Genomic DNA, 19,229 nt, shown 5'->3' with positions numbered 1-19,229 from the left:
TGTCACATGCACACAATGACCACTCTTTGTCATAAAATCATGTAACTCCTTCAAAGTGGCCATTGGCCTCTTGGTAGCCTCTCTTAACAGTTCCATCCAGTTTGGAGGGACGGCCTGATCCAGGGAGGGTCCTAGTAGTACCAAACACTCGCCACTTCTTTATGATGGACTTTACTGAGCTCCTTGGGATTGAGAAAGCCTTTGAGATCTTTTGTCTCCATCTCCTGCCTTGTGTCTCCCCACAACTCTATCTCTGAGATCTTTTCAAAGTTGCTTGCCACCCATAGTCAGTTGTTTGCTGTCAGTTGCACTACCAAGCAAGGGAATGAACGCTCCAGGAACAGCTTCACTAATCACACACATTACAACTGATCACAGCCAGTAACCAGGGTCTGCAATGGAAATGGTGGGCACTTACACCTGATTGAGTTTAGGGTGGTGGGGGGGGTCCTTTATTAATCTCAGTATGTCTTGTTTTTGATGTTTTTAAAATTCTTCTGAACTGAAGCAGTGATATCTTTCACTTCGATGTTAGAGATTGCATTCAGTAAGTAAAGCTGCAAAAAATATTAGTTTGTGTGTTTTCATTTAAGGCTGTAAAGGAAAAAAAAAATGGGAATATTTCAAAGGGGGGGATTCCCACTGTCCCACTGTATGTAGTGGTGGTCCATGACTGGCTGAAATGTGATTAAATACCAAAAAGTCACAGCTGGATGGCCCATGACTAAAGGAGACTTTAACTAATAACCTGCTAGACACCTAAGTGTGGTCCATGGCTGGCTAAAATCAAATAAATGCCCAGGGGTCACAGCTGAATGGCTCGTGACTAGAGGTGGCTTTAGCCATTTCAGCATTCCTATCTCCCTGCTAGATACAAAGGGGTGGTCCATGATTGGCCATTTAAGGAGGTCAGCACACACCGATTGGCTCAAATCTGATCAATACCCAAGAGTCACCGTTGGGTGGTCTTCGGGTGCTGATGTTGCTGATCTTCACTCCACTCTTCTGCACCGGACACTCAGTATGGATTACCTCAACCAAACCCCTCCCCGTACCCCCCCAAACCCCATACGTTATTTTTTGCCCGACAATCTGGGAGGTCAGTGTGTGATGGTGGTCTCTGCTAGGCAGTCAGTTCGTCACGGATGCCCTGCCACTCCTCAGTCCACTCTTCATGTAATTTGGTCATTTTGGATGCAGTCTGTTAAAGCAGTGAGTGAAAGCAATCAAACTCATTAATAAAAGAGAAGAAAAGCCCCGGGGGGCCGCCGGTGGGTGAGAGAGGTAACTATACAGTTTATTCACATGCGTCATTAGTAATCGGAAACACAAGCTTATCTGAAAAAACAGCAGATCTGGAGGAGGCGTCTTTGTGTCGTCAGTTTCATGTTTACATTCACTTGCTTGGTAACCAGACTTCACAAATATATTACTACATACAAACGTCAATATAAAAAAATACAACAAAATATATTAAAGCGTCTTTCTTTAGATCATTTGTTGATTTTCTTTCTTTAAAATCTCATACAAAAAAAAGAGGTTCTAAGCATAACAAGTGGGCTTTGAAGATGTGTGATAGGGAAAAAAAAAAAAAAAAAAAGCAAATCCAGCCCTCCCAGTGCAATGCTGCCCCCTGCAGGTTATGACCGACGATTCATTTTCTGAACCCATTCTAGGGTAACTGGGGACCATCCCAGACTTACGGCAGGAACCAACTCTGGGCGGGACACCAGCACTGCAGTTGACCGAGGGGATTTGCCTTTCACAGAATATGTGGAGAGGTGCAATACATGTGGGGGAAGTGGGGGGGGGGGCTTGGGGTTCATTGGGTTTGTGTCACTCAACCTGCTTCAAACTCCCATACACTTCCTGTAGCCTGCATGCCATCTGTCTGAACTCGAGAGCTTCCTCCGAGTCCACCGATTGAAAATTCTCATCACAGACCATCGGGGAACTTCGCCACGGACCCTGCTTACTAAAATGTCGGACACTCTCAGCTTAGAGCGAGTAATGCCTGGTTACTTCAGGGTGTAGAATGCGACAGTAGTAAGTGTGAAAGGTGCCTTGTTGAGCAGGACTATAAGGCGCTATACGGAAGGCTATTGTCATGTTACATTATTCTGTAATGATTTGTGATATATAGCAGTGACTCTACAGTGCAGACATGTGACACCTTCAATGCTCAGATACACCTCAGTCCGTTATATGATTTCTTACGTGTTTACTTCTATATAATCAGGTTGATGCCCCCCTTTCTGTGCCCGACTGTAAAATCTCGGAGGGACGTCTTTGTGAATCATATCCACTTTTACTTCCCTTCCACTTCATTTTAAACCCACTTGAATGTTTGCCCGTAGTGCCCACACGTGGCATCTTCTTCAGTGGCTGCCATCACGCCGTCTTCAAGACTGACGGGGTTAATTCTGATCAGTGACTTTGAAACTCGTATCAAGCAACGCACTTCACGTCAATATGCGTAGTCAAGTAAAAGTCGGGAATTTATGAACATTGGTGGTGTGATGTACAGTATATTGGACTTTAGCAAAGTGGTCTGAAACCCCTTCGGCGACCACCACTCTATAGAATAAGAATTAATTTTAATTTTTTTCAGGAATATTGCTTTTCAAAGCACCTGGAGATTGTGTGTGCAGTGAGAAAGGCACTATATAGGAGGGTATCATCAATTTGCTGTGCCCTTGATGGGTTTGCCAGGTGCCCCGTAACAGACTACTTCAGGTTTAATGTCATTTGCAATATTCTTGGCTGTTTGGAAGCCACGTGCCCACTGTAAAAGGTGCCACAGGGACATTTATTTTACTTTGTGGTGCTCTTGCTTGCTTAATACAACCCTGGAAGACAACATGCTGCCATATAAAAGATGAGCGAGGAGCGCATGCCCGCTATGCAAGGCAGATGTTACATTTCATTGGATTTGTAAAGCGTCAAAGGGACTTTATGACTGAATGGCAAGTGTGTGTCCCAGTGCCACCTATGCTCCAGGCACTATTGGAAGCTTTAGCTGAGGTGTTTTGCTATGTAGGTGGGCAGGGATGTTTCTGGGCGTAGGCTGTCCAAGTAAGGGCCTCTAGTGGTCAGGGTGCATTACTGCAGCGCAGCCTTATTTTGTTTAGAAAGCACAAAGAAATGTTTATGTTGTGTGCCAGCCTCAGCAGCGCCTGTACGATGCACAGCACAATCTGTGTGCCATTGTGTACACTAATGCAGGCAGCATGCCAGGGATCTCGTGCGATGTGCGGCTGGTCTACTCGCTATATGTTGCGCTATGTGCGGGAGTGTGAGGACGAGACGCTTCAACTTTTGGCAGTGAGCCGCTGCCAGGACCAGGAGTCAGGACTCAACCAACACCACACCGGGTGCTCCCGTGTGACACGCAGCCTACCAGATGGGACACACAGCTGAGTCCCAGTCCCCTCCTCCTCCTCTTCAATGGTGAGTGATGACCGATGTAGGTGCAGTCTGGACTTGAGTGAGTGACAGAGTCCAGGTGGCCCTGTCATCGCCACTGCTGCCCGCTTGGCTTGTTCCTCAGGTGAGAGAGTGACACTGAGGAGAGGAGGTCTTGGAGGCATTGCAAGCAGAGACACTGTGGCCACAACACCACCATGGATTTTTAACCAAAACATGCAACTCCAGGGGGACATCGCATAGGGACACATTTAGCACTACACAAGCACAGTGCCAGCTGTACCCCCAATCCTACTCAAAAAAAAAGGTACTGGTTAAAATTTTAAGGGGTGTGGGGGACAACAGGTTCTATGCTTGGTATAGTGTTAAAATGTGTCATTGCACCCCATCCCCCTCCTCATAATGTCATTGTCCCTGGTGGGTTAAAATCCCAATTGATGTAGTGGGCAATGTCTCTGCTGCGATTGATTTTTACTTTTGCTATGAATTATGCTGTGGCATTGTGTGTGTGTGTGTGGTGTGAAACTATCTGGGGGGTTTGTTGAGACAGATTTTCTTGTCTGAGGCACCAAATAGGACAGAAACGGCCTTGCAGGTGCGAGTCAACCGGGTCGGGAGTCTTTCCGAGTCACATGTGTTACAGTGGGTATGGAAAGTATTCAGACCCCCTTCAATTTTTCACTCTTTGTTATATTGCAGCCATTTGCTAAAATCATTTAAATTAATTTTTTTCCTCATTAATGTACACACAGCACCCCATATTGACAGACAAAAAAAGAATTTTTGAAATTGTTGCAGATTTATTAAAAAAGAAAACTGAAATATCACATGGTCCTAAGTATTCAGACCCTTTGCTCAGTATTTAGTAGAAGCTCCCTTTTAAGCTAATACAGCCATGAGTCTTCTTGGGAAAGATGCAACAAGTTTTTCACAACTGGATTTGGGGATCCTCTGCCATTCCTCCTTGCAGATCCTCTCCAGTTCTGTCAGGTTGGATGGTAAACGTTGGTGGACAGCCATTTTTAGGTCTCTCCAGAGATGCTCAATTGGGTTTAAGTCAGGGCTCTGGCTGGGCCATTCAAGAACAGTCACAGAGTTGTTGTGAAGCCACTCCTTCGTTATTTTAGCTGTGTGCTTAGGGTCATTGTATTGTTGGAAGGTAAACCTTCGGCCCAGTCTGAGGTCCTTAGCACTCTGGAGAAGGTTTTTGTCCAGGATATCCCTGTACTTGGCCGCATTCATCTTTCCCTCGATTGCAACCAGTCGTCCTGTCCCTGCAGCTGAAAAACACCCCCACAGCATGATGCTGCCACCGCCATGCTTCACTGTGGGGACTGTATTGGACAAGTGATGAGCAGTGCCTGGTTGTCTCCACACATACCGCTTAGAATTAAGGCCAAAAAGTTCTATCTTGGTCTCATCAGACCAGAGAATCTTATTTCTCACCATCTCAGAGTCCTTCAGGTGTCTTTTAGCAAACTCCATGTGTGCTGTCATGTGTCTTGCACTGAGGAGAGGCTTCCGACAGGCCACTCTGCCATAAAGCCCTGACTGGTGGAGGGCTGCAGTGATGGTTGACTTTCTACAACTTTCTCCCATCTCCTCACTGCATCTCTGGAGCTCGACCAAAGTGATCTTTGGGTTCTTCTTTACCTCTCTCACCAAGACTCTTCTCCCCCGATAGCTCAGCTTGGCCAGACGGCCAGCTCTAGGAAGGGTTCTGCTTGTCCCAAACGTCTTCCATTTATGGATTATGGAGGCCACTGTGCTCTTGGGAACCTTAAGTGCAGCAGAAATTTTTTTGTAACCTTGGCCAGATCTGCACCTTGCCACAATTCTGTCTCTGAGCTCTTCAGGCAGTTCCTTTGACCTCATGATTCTCATTTGCTCTGACATGCATTGTGAGCTGTAAGGTCTTATATAGACAGGTGTGTGGCTTTCCTAATCAAGTCCAGTCAGTATAATCAAACACAGCTGGACTCAAATGAAGGTGATCTCAAGGATGATCAGAAGAAATGGAAAGCACCGGAGTTAAATATATGAGTGTCACAGCAAAGGGTCTGAATACTTAGGACCATGTGATATTTCAGTTTTTCTTTTTTAATAAATCTGCAACAATTTCAAAAATTCTTTTTTTTGTCTGTCAATATGGGGTGCTGTGTGTACATTAATGAGGAAAAAAATAATTTAAATGATTTTAGCAAATGGCTGCAATATAACAAAGAGTGAAAAATTGAAGGGGGTCTGAATACTTTCTGTACCCACTGTATATCTGGAGAGAACCAGACGAGAGAATTTGGCTTAAACGTCGGTGGGAACAATCAGACGACTCGGGACTCTTCAATGCCTCATGAAGGGTTTAGGGTTTAGGGTTAGGGGGATTTAAACAGCACAGAGCAGTGGGGTGCTTGGTTGCCTCCATTCCGGATATTCAAAGACCTGTAAGACCCCAGCTGCTGATCTCACTGGAGGTCTCCGCTTATCTTCTGATGATATCTCAGCTACACTGACGGGTTACGTCCATCGCGTCAGTCGCTTTAAAACCTCTGCTAGTGTGTCGGTGGATCCTTTAGTCACTGGAGCTTTTCATGTTATAGTTTGATGCTGTTAGAAAGCTCAGCTTCGAGAATTAATGGGACATTAGAAAGTGGGGGGGCCATCACTAATTATCTTTATTTATTTATTGTAGGTATTTATTTTTCCTACAATTAAAGTTTCACTCTGTTGGCCTAGCTGTCTTTCTCGTGGGTGGGGGTTGCTTTGATGTGAACTTAGTTTTGTAAAATTTGACTTGCTTTTATGGAATGTTATTTGCTTTTAATAAATTCAATAAAATGTTAGAAAAATGTTAGAAAATCGAAAGCCAACTGTGCCGTGTTTAGGGATTTTTTTTTCCTCTGTATTATGATTTACATACTATGGACAGTTGGGTGTTTGCCCTTATGGGTGAGCGGGCATTTTGGTGTTGAGACAGTGAAGTCTTAGGGGTGGGATTGGGGGGGGCTGGCCCCTTTAACGTCTAAACGTCATGAGTTAATGATTTTTCAGACATAGCTTGTCATTCGTTGTTTTTAAAGTCTGTAATTTTATATATCGTATATGTTTTCCTGTTTTTACATTGCTTTGTATCATATCTTACAGGTCAGGTCAGGTCCGGTTGAGGAGCAGGCACTGGTACAGAGCGTTGCCGCACCCACCACACAACAAAACAGCTCGGGATCCCAGTTGGCAACCCCCCCCAGGCAGACACGCGGTCCAGTCCCACCCTCCAGAAATGACCCTCTATCTGCCGCAGCCAGGCGTCCCCTTGGCCTGGTCCAGCCACTCGGGTCCTGCAAGCCGGATCACCCTCAGGTAATGGTGCCACATGGCCGTAGTACCGTAACTGACGCTCCCTCACAATGCAGGTGATGTGCCACATTCGGGACTCCGTGACCAACACAAAGTCACACCAGTGGTACCCAAGGACCCTCTGAAGAGACACCAGAGTTGTCCAGTCTTCATCTCAGGTCACTGGATAGCGTCCATGTCTCACAGACAGGAAGCACCAGGACTCTAAAGACTTGGACCTTCGTCCTTTTGATATATCAGGAGCGTCGCACACCCCTTTCATGCGACCTCATGACCCCCCCATGAACTCCCAATCCGTCTACTGACTTCATAGGAAGAGTCACCATTCATGTGTCTCGTATCTTACTCTCAATAAATAACAGATCACAACAGCAAGGCAATGGTTATGTTGTTAACAGCTTCTGACTGACAGCAAACCTGCGGTTACAGCAGAAACACTATGGCTGAAAAAGCCTCCTAAACACGTGTTGTGTGTGCGGAGACCATTCCACACCTGTTGCTAGGGGAAAACCTTTCCGTAAAAGCAAGACTATACGTTGGCATTCAGCGAACATCACGGGGCTTGTGGTAAACGTGAAGGACATGCTGCCGCCGGCCGTGTGTCGTGCGCAATCGGCATGAGGTTTAAACATTTAGCAGCTTACATTGGCATGAAAATGAATTTGAGCTAAACCCTATAGAGCGCGTTGATAACGAAGATTTCGGAAACAGCAGATGCACCTAATGACGCGAACACGACTCCAGCAGAACCCCACATTGCCGTCCAACTAGAAACACCAAGCATGCCACACCATACCACAACATGGCTGCAGCCTTTAACACCCGAGTATCTAAAGTCTTTTGTTCACTTCCTTTTGCCCTCTCTCTGACTTTGCATAGCTGTTTTTACGTATTTGTACAATGCATGAGCAGAAATGGGACACTGTGACCCCGAACGTTTAAAGTGCACGGACAGGAGGAGATTTGGTTTATGGATTTCGCTGCCATCCAATACCCAGATTTTTAGCAACTTGTCCCCTGCCATGTCTTCAAGGGGTGAAGCGTCTCTTATTTTGGGGGGATTAGCACTGATTATTATTAGTGGGAGGACTATGAGGGGGCTCTTAACCAACTAAACATAGGTGGGACCTGGGGGTATCCGTCCAGTGAAGCTAGGTGTGTTTTAAGTTTATGAAGGACTATAATGTCACCCACAAGGCTAGCAGTACTTCCACTCTAATGTCTTGTTGTGTTTTTTTTCTGCCACCAGGGGTCATTGTCTGTCTTCTAGTAGGTGATATTTAGGACAGCGGTGGATAGTGAGCTGGGCATGTCGGAAATCTGATGCCCACCTGGATGCTTGGATTATATAAACAAAGTGTCATTGTGCACTGGAAGAAGCAAGAAAAGTTTCATTAACACAACTTTGGTAAGAAATATTATACATTTATATATATATATATATGTATGGCATCTTTGCTTCACTTTGGTTGTCAGATGCCTACAAGGCACTATAATGGATAGAACTTCCTAGTGGACACCTCCAAGCCCATCACCACGACAACACTATGGAGGTCTCTTTTTTTTTTTTGGTTTTCTCTCTCTACCTTCGCTGAGGTCCCAGCATGACCTTGTTAATGAAGTTCACGATGGCTGTGGCTGGTTGCTCAGGGTCCAGCTCAGCAAACAGGTGGCAGACGTTCTCTAGCAGGCTGCCTGGCTTCTTGGCCACAAAGCCAAACAACCTGGAGGAAGCGGAGACAGAAAAAAAAAAAAAAAAAAGAGAGAGAGAATTACTGCCCCCTTCAGACAGACACCTGTAAGTGTTCAAGAAAACAAAGTGTGCAATCAGAAAACCTAACTGTCCACAAGCAGTCCAGGAGGATCACGGAGTTTAATTCTTTGAGGCCGTTGAGGTGTCCATCTGCAGGCCTAGACAGTTGCCCAGTTGTTCTGCTGCACTCCCAGAAGTGGTCCAGCTATACTTCTATACTCCTATAGTATACTTGTATGCGCTCAGTGTGCAGTTCAGCTGTCGCCCTCGGAGGACACAACACAGCTGTCCACTTGCAGCTCCAATAAGGGGCCATTGAGCTGTCCTGTTGTGCTGCAGCCCCAGAAAACCATGGGACCACCCAGCATTACCTAGCCGCACTTCTAGACTGTAGCCCTTCATGTTCATACAGTGGGGGAAATAAGTGTTTGATCTCCTGCTGAATTTGTAAGTTCACTCACTTACAAAGAAATGTCTCCAACTTCTATGGCAGTTTCATTCCAGTGGAGAGAGACAGAATATCAACCACAAATCCAGAAAAAACACATGACATAAAAGTTATGAATCGATTTGCATGTCATGGAGAGAAATAAGTATTTGATCTCCTACAACCCAGCCAGAATTCTGGCTCCTGCAGATTGTCCATGTGCCCACGTGGCACACAGATCAATGAATCAATCGCAGATACTCCTGATCTCAGCTCGTGATGTGTATAAAGCACACCTCTCCACAGAATCCATTTCTTCGATTCCAACCTCTCCACCACCCCATGAGCTGTCAAATGACATCAGGAACAAGACCTGCACAACGCTGGAATGGGCTACAAGACCACCAGCAAGAAGCTTGGTGAGAAGGTGACAACCATTGGTGTGATTACTCAGAAAAGGAACATAAATATAAAATGACCATCAATCGCTCTCGGTCTGGAGCTCCATGCAAGATCTTGCCTCATGGGGTGAGGAAGATCATGACAAAAGTGAGTGATCATCCCAAAAGTACACGGGAGGAGCTTGTTAATGATCTGAAGGCAGTTGGGACCACCACAGTCACCAAGAACACCACTGGTAACGCACTACACCATAATGGATTGAAATCTGGCAGCACCCACAAGGTCCCCCTGCTCAAGAAGGCACATGTACTGTACAGGCCTGTCTTTTGCCCAGAGGGGACTGGGTGGTCTTGTGGCCTGGAACCCCTGCAGATTTTATTTTTTTCTCCAGCCGTCTGGAGTTTTTTTTTTTGTTTTTTCTGTCCCCCCTGGCCATCGGACCTTACTCTTTTCTATGTCAATTAATGTTGTCTTATTTTAATTTCTTATTTTGTCTTTTATTTTTCTTTTCTTCATTATGTAAAGCACTTTGAGCTACTTTTTGCATGAAAATGTGCTATACAAATAAATGTTGTTGTTGTTAGGCTTGCCAGTGAACATCTCAATGATTCAGAGAAGGCTTGGGAGAGGAGGAGGTGGTCAGATGAAACCAAAATCGAGCTCTTTGGCATCAACTCAACCCTCCGTGTTTGGAGGAAGAGAAATGCTGAGTATGACCCAAAGAACACAATCTCCACAGAAACATTATGCTTTGGGGCTGTTTTTCTGCTCACCCCTTGAGGCAAGATCCCATTACAACCTTGTGCAGGTCCTGTCCCTGACGTACTTGGACAGCTCATGGGGTGGTGGAGAGGTTGGAATGGAAGAAATGGATTCTGTGGACAGGTGTGCTTTATACACATCACGAGCTGAGATCAGGAGTATCTGCGATTGATTCAGTGATCTGTGTGCCACGTGGGCACAAACCTATCTGTGGGAGCCAGAATTCTGGCTGGGTTGTAATTGATCAAATACTTGCTTCTCTCCGTGACATGCAAATCAATTTATAATTTTTATGTCATGTGTTTTTTCTGAGTTTTTGGTTGATATTCTGTCTCTCTGCATTAAAATGAAACTGCCATAGAAATTTGAGACTGTTCATTTCTTTGTAAGAGAGCCCAAACTCAGCAGGGGATCAAATACGTATTTCCCCCACTGTAGTTGTCCATCTCCCCTCTTTAAGAAGGGGGACCGGAGGGTGTGTTCCAACTACAGAGGGATCACACTTCTCAGCCTCCCTGGAAAAGTCTATTCGGGGGTCCTGGAGAGAAGGGTCCGTCAGATAGTCGAGCCTCGGATTCAGGAGGAACAGTGTGGTTTTCGTCCTGGTCGCGGAACAGTGGACCAGCTCTACACCCTTAGCAGAGTCCTGGAGGGTGCATGGGAGTTCGCCCAACCAGTCTACATGTGTTTTGTGGACTTGGAAAAGGCATTCGACCGTGTCCCTTGGGGAATCCTGTGGGGGGTGCTCCGGGAGTATGGGGTACCGGACCCCCTGATAAGGGCTGTTCGGTCCCTGTACGATTGTTGCCAGAGCCTGGTCCGCATTGCCGGCAGTAAGTCGAACCCATTTCCAGTGAGAGTTGGACTCCGCCAGGGCTTCCCTTTGTCACCGATTCTGTTCATAACTTTTATGGACAGAATTTCTAGGCGCAGCCAGGGTGTTGAGGGGGTCCGGTTTGGTGGACTCAGGATTGGGTCACTGCTTTTTGCAGATGATGTTGTCCTGTTTGCTTCATCAGGCCGTGATCTCCAGCTCTCTCTGGATCGGTTCGCAGCCGAGTGTGAAGCGGCTGGGATGAGAATCAGCACCTCCAAATCCAAGACCATGGTCCTCAGCCGGAAAAGGGTGGAGTGCCCTCTCAGAGTTGGTAGCGAGATCCTGCCCCAAGTGGAGGAATTCAAGTATCTCGGGGTCTTGTTCACAAGTGAGGGAAGAATGGAGCGTGAGATCGACAGGCGGATCGGTGCGGCATCCGTAGTAATGCGGGCGCTGCATCGGTCTGTCGTGGTGAAAAAGGAGCTGAGCCGCAAGGCGAAGCTCTCAATTTACCAGTCGATCTATGTTCCTACCCTCACCTATGGTCATGAGCTATGGGTAGTGACCGAAAGAACGAGATCGTGAATACAAGCGGCTGAAATGAGTTTCCTCCGCAGGGTGTCTGGGCTCTCCCTTAAAGATAGGGTGAGAAGCTCAGTCATCCGGGAGGGGCTCAGAGTAGAGCCGCTGCTCCTCCGCATCGAGAGGAGTCAGATGAGGTGGCTCGGGCATCTGATCAGGATGCCTCCTGGACACCTCCCTGGTGAGGTGTTCCGGGCACGTCTAACCGGGAGGAGGCCCCAGGGAAGACCCAGGACACGCTGGAGGGACTATGTCTCCCGTCTGGCCTGGGAACGCCTCAGGAGTCTCTCGGAAGAGCTAGAAGAAGTGGCCGGGGAGAAGGAAGTCTGGGCATCTCTGCTCAAGTTGCTGCCCCCGCGACCCGACCTCGGATAAGCGGAAGAGAATGGATGGATGGATGGATGGATGGATAGTTGTCCATCTGCAGTCAGCATTCAGAGATGTCCTGTTGAGGTCATACAATGTCAGTCCTTAGCGTTACTCTACACGGCCATTGAGCTCTGGTCCTCAGTGCACACTGAACTGTCCAGCTGGAGTCCTAGATGGTTAGTAAACCATCCAGGGATGCTCCCTAGACAATATCTGTGATGTCCAGGTATAATTCTCAAAGGCACTACTGAAAGTGATTTTGATTTGGTTTAATATATTTTATTTAATCCCTGAGTCCTTTAGCATGACCTTTTTGAGGGTCAGAGCGCAGGGTCAGCCATTGTACAGCACCCAGATTAAGGGCCTTGTTCAAGGGCACAACAGAGTGGGGTCCCTGTCCATCTAACCCCAGCAGAGTACTTGTCCCTATCCATCCAACTCCATTGCAGTTTCATCAATGACCTGTCCATCTGCACCACAGAACACCACTGAACTCGCATCCTCACGGAGCTGACCAGCTGCAGTCTTATATGGTCAATGAGCTGCCCAGACACACTCCTAGACTATCCAGGGCAGTCACTGATCTGTCCACTTTACAGTCGTGGCCAAAGGTTTTCAGAATGATGCAAATATTAATTTTCACACAGTTTGCTGCCTCAGTTTTTATGACGGCAATTTGCATCGACTCCAGAATGTTTTGAAGAGTCATCAGATGAATTGCAATTAATTGGCAAGTCCCTCTTTGTCATGAAAATGAACTTCATCCCAAAAACCACTGCATGTCAGCCCTGCCACCAAAGGAGCTGCTGACGTCACCTCAGTTGTCTTCTCGTTCACATGAATGACAGTGATGAGGATGAGGCTGGAGGTCACTCTGATTGAGTTACAATAGAGAGGTGAAGAAGGCTTCAGGGTGCCCAAGAAAGTCCAGCAAGCGCCAGGACCGTCTCCTAAGGTGGATACAGCTGCGGGCACCACCAGGGCAAGGCTGGCTCAGGAATGGCAGCAGGCAGGTGGGAGTGAAGGGAAGACTTTTGGAGGATGGCCTGGTGGGTGTCAAGAAGGGCAGCAAAGAAATCATCAGGGACAGACTGATATTCTGGAATTGGACTGCTGAGGACTGATGGGGTCAAGTCATTGTCTCTGATGAATCCCCTTTCTGATTGTTTGGGGCATCCGGGAAAAAAGAAAAAGTGAAGAGCACTACCATCAGTCCTGTGTCACTGTGCCAACAGTAAAGCATCCTGAGACCATTCATGTCAGCCAAGGAACTGCAGGGCTCACTCACAATGTGGCTTAAGAACACAGCCAGGAATAAAGAATGGGACCAAAACATCCTCTGAGAGCAACTTCTACCAACCATCCAAGAACAGTTTGGTGACCAACAATGAACAATCCAGCATGATGGAGCACCAGGCCATAAGGGAGAACTAAGTGGCTCGGGGAACAAAACATCGACATTTGGGGTCCATGGCCAGGAAACTCCCCATTGAGAACTTGTGGTCAATCCTCAAGGGGCGGGTGGACAAACAAAAACCCACCAATTCTGACAAACTCCAAGCATTGATGATGCAAGAATGGGCAATTGCCATCAGTCAGGATTTGGCCCAGAAGTTGATTGCCAGCCTGCCAGGGAGAATTGCAGAGGTCTTGAAAAAGAAAGAAGGGCCAACACTGCAAATATGGACTCTGACCATAAACTTCATGTCATTGTTGATAAAAGCCTTTGAAACTTCTGAAATGTTTGTCATTCTACTTCAGCGTACCAGAGAAACATCTGACACAAAGATCTAAAAACACTGAAGGAGCAAACTTTGTGAACACCAACACTTGGGTCATCCTGAACACTTTTGGCCCCGACTGTAGCCCATCTGATGTCATTCTCAGGTGTCACCAGGTGGTCTGGCTGCACCCCAGGGACTCCATGAGCCGTCCAGCGGCAGTCCAGGTCAGATACTGAGCTGTCACTCTGCACTCCTTTACGGTCACTGAGCTCCACGTGGCACCTTCACTAAGACGTTTTGTTTTGTTGCATCCTTGTGTTAAAATCATTTAAATTAAATTTTTCCCCCATCAAGCAATACTCAATATCCAGGAATGACAACTTCGAAACATTTTAGACATTTGTGCTAATTTATTAAAAATCAAAAACTGAATTACCCCATTGACACAAATATTTGGACCCTTTGCTTTGGCTCAGGGTCGTGATGTCATTGATGTGATGCCTGGAGACCACCCGTGGTCAGTTCAGTTGATGGGACTGATTAGGAAAGGCAGATCCCTGTCCATAGTTGAGCACAAACCAAGCCATGAGGTCACAGGAGCTGCCTGCAGAACTGTATGGAGGCACAGATCTATTAAAGGCTACAAAACAAATGGATGCTGCTTTGAAGGGTCCCAAAGAGCACAGCAGCCTTCAGAATTTGTAAATGAAGGACGTTTGGGAGAACCATAATTCCTAATAGAGCTTGACACCCAAGGGAGAAGGGCCTTGGTAAAAGAGGTAACTAAGAACTTGGTGGTCTCTCTGAGCTCCAGAGAACCTGTGTGGAGACCTCCAGAAGGAAAAGCTCCACTGCAACATCTACTGATGATGGCTTCACGGCAAAATAGACAAGATGGCAGCCTCTCCTCAGTAAAAGGAACGTGGAAGCCCACTTCAAGTTTCTCTGATCTGATGAAGCCAACTGTTTGGCCTCAATTCTAAAAGTCATGTCTGGAGGAAACTGGGCACTGTGCCATGCCATTCCAGTGGTGAGTCATAGTTGTGTTGGCAGCATCAGGCGCTGGGAGACCAGTCAGGGTTGAGGGAAAGCTGAACGGGGCAAAATAGAGAGATGTCCTTCAGAGCTTTCTAAACCTCAAACTGGGCCAAAGGTTCAATGACCCTAAACACAAAGCAAATGACAACCCAGGAGGGGCTTAGAGGCGACTCTGTGAATGTCCTTGAGTGGCCCAGCCAGACTTGAACCCAAACAAAGTCCTGAAAACAGAGCACCGATGGTCTCCATCTAATCTGACAGAGCGTGAGAAGATCAGCAGTTGAAAAAAATGGAGGAAAAAAAATCACCAAATCCAGGAGTGCAAAGCTTGTTGTGTCAAACCCAAGAAGACTCCAGGCTGGAATCAGCTAAGTGCTGATTGGAGAAAGAGTGTGAGATTTTGGGTTTTTCCTTCAATAAGTTTGCAAACATTTCTAAACTCCTGTTTTTGCTTTAGTATGGGTGGGGGGGGGATTAGGGGGGGGGATTATGAAATGATTTTAGTACAAGGCTGCAATGTAACAAAATGGGAACAAAGTGAATGACAGTATGAGGACATTGATGGTCAGCTGCCTGTCCAGCCCCCAGAGTGTCACTGCGTCATCACCTCTACGCTCCCCTAAGCTCTCTGGGCTAGTGACTGCTCAGCTGGTCACTTTACTGTCCACCGAATGATCACCGGACTATCTTGCTATGGTCCTAGAAGGGCAGGACTGTCAGAAGTCATTCAACCATCCAACTGCCATTCATTCTTACTTACTTGGAGGTGGTGCCATCAGGCTTTGGCCATCTGCAAGATAAGAAAAGAGGGATTACTTCAGAAAGTGAGAACAGTAAGGTCTGGCTGAGGAGAATGAGCAGAGCCATAAGAGGGGCCACAATACGCAAGGGTCAGTCTCTTTTACTACACTATACCATCGCCTATTAAAAATCCATGGACTACAAAATAGGTAAAAATCAAACCCAAAAAAAAAAAAAATACACATAGCAGGTCAACAGAACCATTCTTCATAAAAAGGTTTTGGCACCTACTTCATCACTGGTCCATGTGCTTCACTCTGCTCATTGTTTTAGATAACACTAGCATAAGGACTTAATAACATAATATTCTGAAGCCTGCGTAATCCAATTCATGTTTACGGGGAGCCGGAGCCAATTATAGCAGCACTAAATGGCCAAAGTCGCATGACCAACTTGCACAAACGCACACACACACACAGAAACTGACATGGGGCCAACTGAAAAATCATTTACAAACATGACGCACATCACCAGGGTTTGTGAACAAAAGTCAGAGGATCTGAAGAAAAAAAAACCAAACAAACCACAAAGACAACACCGGGAGAGCTCAGAAAGCCACCAGGCACTCGAGTCACACCCAGCATACTGAATCTGTGAGGCGGTGGGGTTAACCACTGAGCCACCATGCCCTTCCGGGCTTCATATATGCAGTGTGTGTAACAAAACAAGATGATGTGATAGCTTTCCCAAAATTCTTTATAAAGTGAACATTCTTTACGACATATTCTTAATAGTCAACTATAGCACAAAGCAATTTATCCACATTTTTATATTATTACTGATCACTTAATGCAAAACAATAAAATAAATAGAAACAATCACAAGGGGCTTTAAAAAGGAACATATACAGTGCTTTTGGTAATGGTTACTATTATAAATTAAATTCTTATAAATTGCCCTTGGGATCAATAAAGTATCTATCTATCTATCTATCTATCTATCTACTGTATTATATAGTGCTTTTCATATCTATCTATCTATCTATCTACTGTATTATATAGTGCTTTTCATATCTATCTATCTATTAAGTAGTGCCTTTCCTATATATCTATCTATTATATAGTGCTTTTATATCTATCTATCTGTCTACTGTATTATATAGTGCTTTTCATATCTATCTATCTATCTACTGTATTATATAGTGCTTTTCATATCTATCTGTCTATCTACTGTATTATATAGTGCTTTTATATCTATCTATCTACTGTATTATATAGTGCTTTTCTTGTCTATCTATCTATCTACTGTATTAGATAGATAGATATGAAAAGCACTATATATCTATCTACTGTATTATATAGTGCTTTTCATATCTATCTATTTATCTATCTATCTATCTACTGTATTATATAGTGCTTTTCATATCTATCTATCTATCTATCTATCTACTGTATTAGATAGATAGATATGAAAAGCACTATATATCTATCTATCTACTGTATTATATAGTGCTTTTCATATCTATCTATCTATCTACTGTATTATACAGTGCTTTTCATATCTATCTATCTACTGTATTATACAGTGCTTTTCATATCTATCTATCTATCTACTGTATTATATAGTGCTTTTCATATCTATCTATCTATCTATCTATCTATCTATCTATCTATCTATCTATCTACTGTATTATATAGTGCTTTTCATATCTATCTATCTACTGTATTATATAGTGCTTTTCATATCTATCTATCTATCTATCTATCTATCTATCTATCTATCTATCTATCTACTGTATTATATAGTGCCTTTCCTATCTATCTATCTATCTATCTATCTATCTATCTATCTATCTATCTATCTATCTATCTATCTAAATTGATCAGCCTTTATATAGTATATGCTGGAATTAATACTGAGCATCACACTGCATTTTATATCTTAATGTTTATTTCCATATAATGCCTTATCTACATTAATAAAATGGTAAGTATCTCTGTGTCCACCCAGTTCCTATGTTCCTGTCATTCCAACAGATGACACATCACAAATATTAACACTGCTTTTATGAATCCTATAGCAAATGGCATAGTAATAATAATAATAATAATAATAATAATAATAATAATAAAAAAAATAATAATAGTCCTCAAACTTGTGTAGCGTACAAGACTCAAACCTAGCAAAATAAAATTAAATGATCAAAATGGTAACAGGACTGCTGCTGCTCTTGACTGTATTTGCTAAAGGCTGAGTTAATTCAAACTATAATTCTCTATATTATATATACTAGATGTACATACAGTACTACCCATCCAATGTAGACCTCAGTGTTAACGTCTGCAGTGCAACTTTCTCTGTTATATGCCATTTGTTATGGGATTCATAAAAGCAGTTTTAATGTTTGTGGTGCGCCATCTGTTGGAATGACAAATGCAATGCATTTTGTTACTAAAATTGTTTGTGATGTGCCATCTGTTGGAGTGACAATATCAGTTTTACTTCATGTTTTGATTTGGAATAGAATGTGCAGTGTACCCAGTGCATTTGCGTATGTGAAAACAAAAGCTATGCTAAGGATTTTGATCATCATACACTTTATTAAACACACTGCTATTATCCATCCATCCATTTTCCAACCCGCTGAATCCAAACACAGGGTCACGGGGGTCTGCTGGAGCCAATCCCAGCCAACACAGGGCACAAGGCAGGAACCAATCCCGGGCAGGGTGCCAACCCACCGCAGGACACACACAAACACACCCACACACCAAGCACACACTAGGGCCAATTTAGAATTGCCAATCCACCTAACCTGCATGTCTTTGGACTGTGGGAGGAAACCCACGCAGACACGGGGAGAACATGCAAACTCCACGCAGGGAGGACCCGGGAATCGAACCCAGGTCCCCAGGTGTCCCAACTGCGAGGCAGCAGCGCTACCCACTGCGCCACCGTGCCGCCCACACTGCTATTATTTTGAACACAACTATATTTTATATATATATATATATATATATATATATATATATATATATATATATTTATATATACATACATACATACACACACACACACATATAGACATACACACTTGCACATATATACACACACAGTGGCCTAATCGTTGTACTGCTGCCTCACAGTAAAAAGCTCACGGGTTCGTGTCCTGCATGGGGTGCAAAGCATTTTAAGTAGTGAGAAAAATGCCTTGTAAATATAAAGAATTGTTATTATTATTTGACTAAAATATTTATTTTATTTCAAAAGGGAAATTAATGTTATTCCTAATACCAGGTGCTATTTTGTTCTTATGCACTTTGAGATGTGCCTAGGTCAGAAATGACCAAAACGTTTATTTTTCTTTACACTTTTTGTGTCAGATGTGACCAAATGTCAAAGGGAAACAAGGACTGAACTTGTTTATCAATCCATTCACTGAGTTGGTTTAAAATTTGTCATTACCTGCCACTTACTGGCCGCTGTGAACGTCTGGCTCAGCTAATTTTCTTGGTTTGAAAATCTGGCCCAACTGAATTTGTAATTGAATTGCTCCCAACTAGACCACCTCAGGGGTTGCTGGATGGTAACTTTTACTGCTGTCTGTTCAAAATAAAGGAAAAGAAATGTAGCCTTGTGCTTTTGAATTGTTTGTTGCTTAAATCTCAATTGTACCGAACCGCAGTGTGAAGCGGCCCGTGAGCTTGGTCTCCAAGGACTCCATCCCACCTGATAAGATTTGGAGAGGATCTGCAGAGATGAATGGCAGAAAACTCCCAAATCCAGGGGTGTGAAACTTGTCACATCAGACCTAAGAAGACTCCAAAGAGGGCTTCA

The 19,229-nt window shown here is 44.6% G+C and overlaps 1 protein-coding gene across 1 annotated transcript in view; it reads right to left on the bottom strand.

Moving 5' to 3' along the window:
- Positions 1–1,276: 1,276 nt before the first annotated feature.
- tns2a (tensin 2a) overlaps positions 1,277–19,229 on the bottom strand; it is a 241,378-nt gene continuing 223,425 nt past the window's right edge. The window contains exons 29-30 of the mRNA XM_051924783.1: positions 15,412–15,441; positions 1,277–8,501 (exon numbers count right to left, since the gene is read on the bottom strand). Of these exons, the coding sequence (XP_051780743.1) occupies positions 8,360–8,501; positions 15,412–15,441 (172 nt within the window). The 3' untranslated portion in view covers positions 1,277–8,359. The remainder of the gene's footprint in view (positions 8,502–15,411; positions 15,442–19,229) is intronic.

The sequence above is a fragment of the Erpetoichthys calabaricus genome, chromosome 3, assembly GCF_900747795.2.
Source record: "Erpetoichthys calabaricus chromosome 3, fErpCal1.3, whole genome shotgun sequence".
NCBI lineage: Eukaryota > Metazoa > Chordata > Cladistia > Polypteriformes > Polypteridae > Erpetoichthys > Erpetoichthys calabaricus.
Note: the sequence above shows the minus strand (reverse complement) of the source record. Positions and strands in the feature narration are given on the sequence as shown.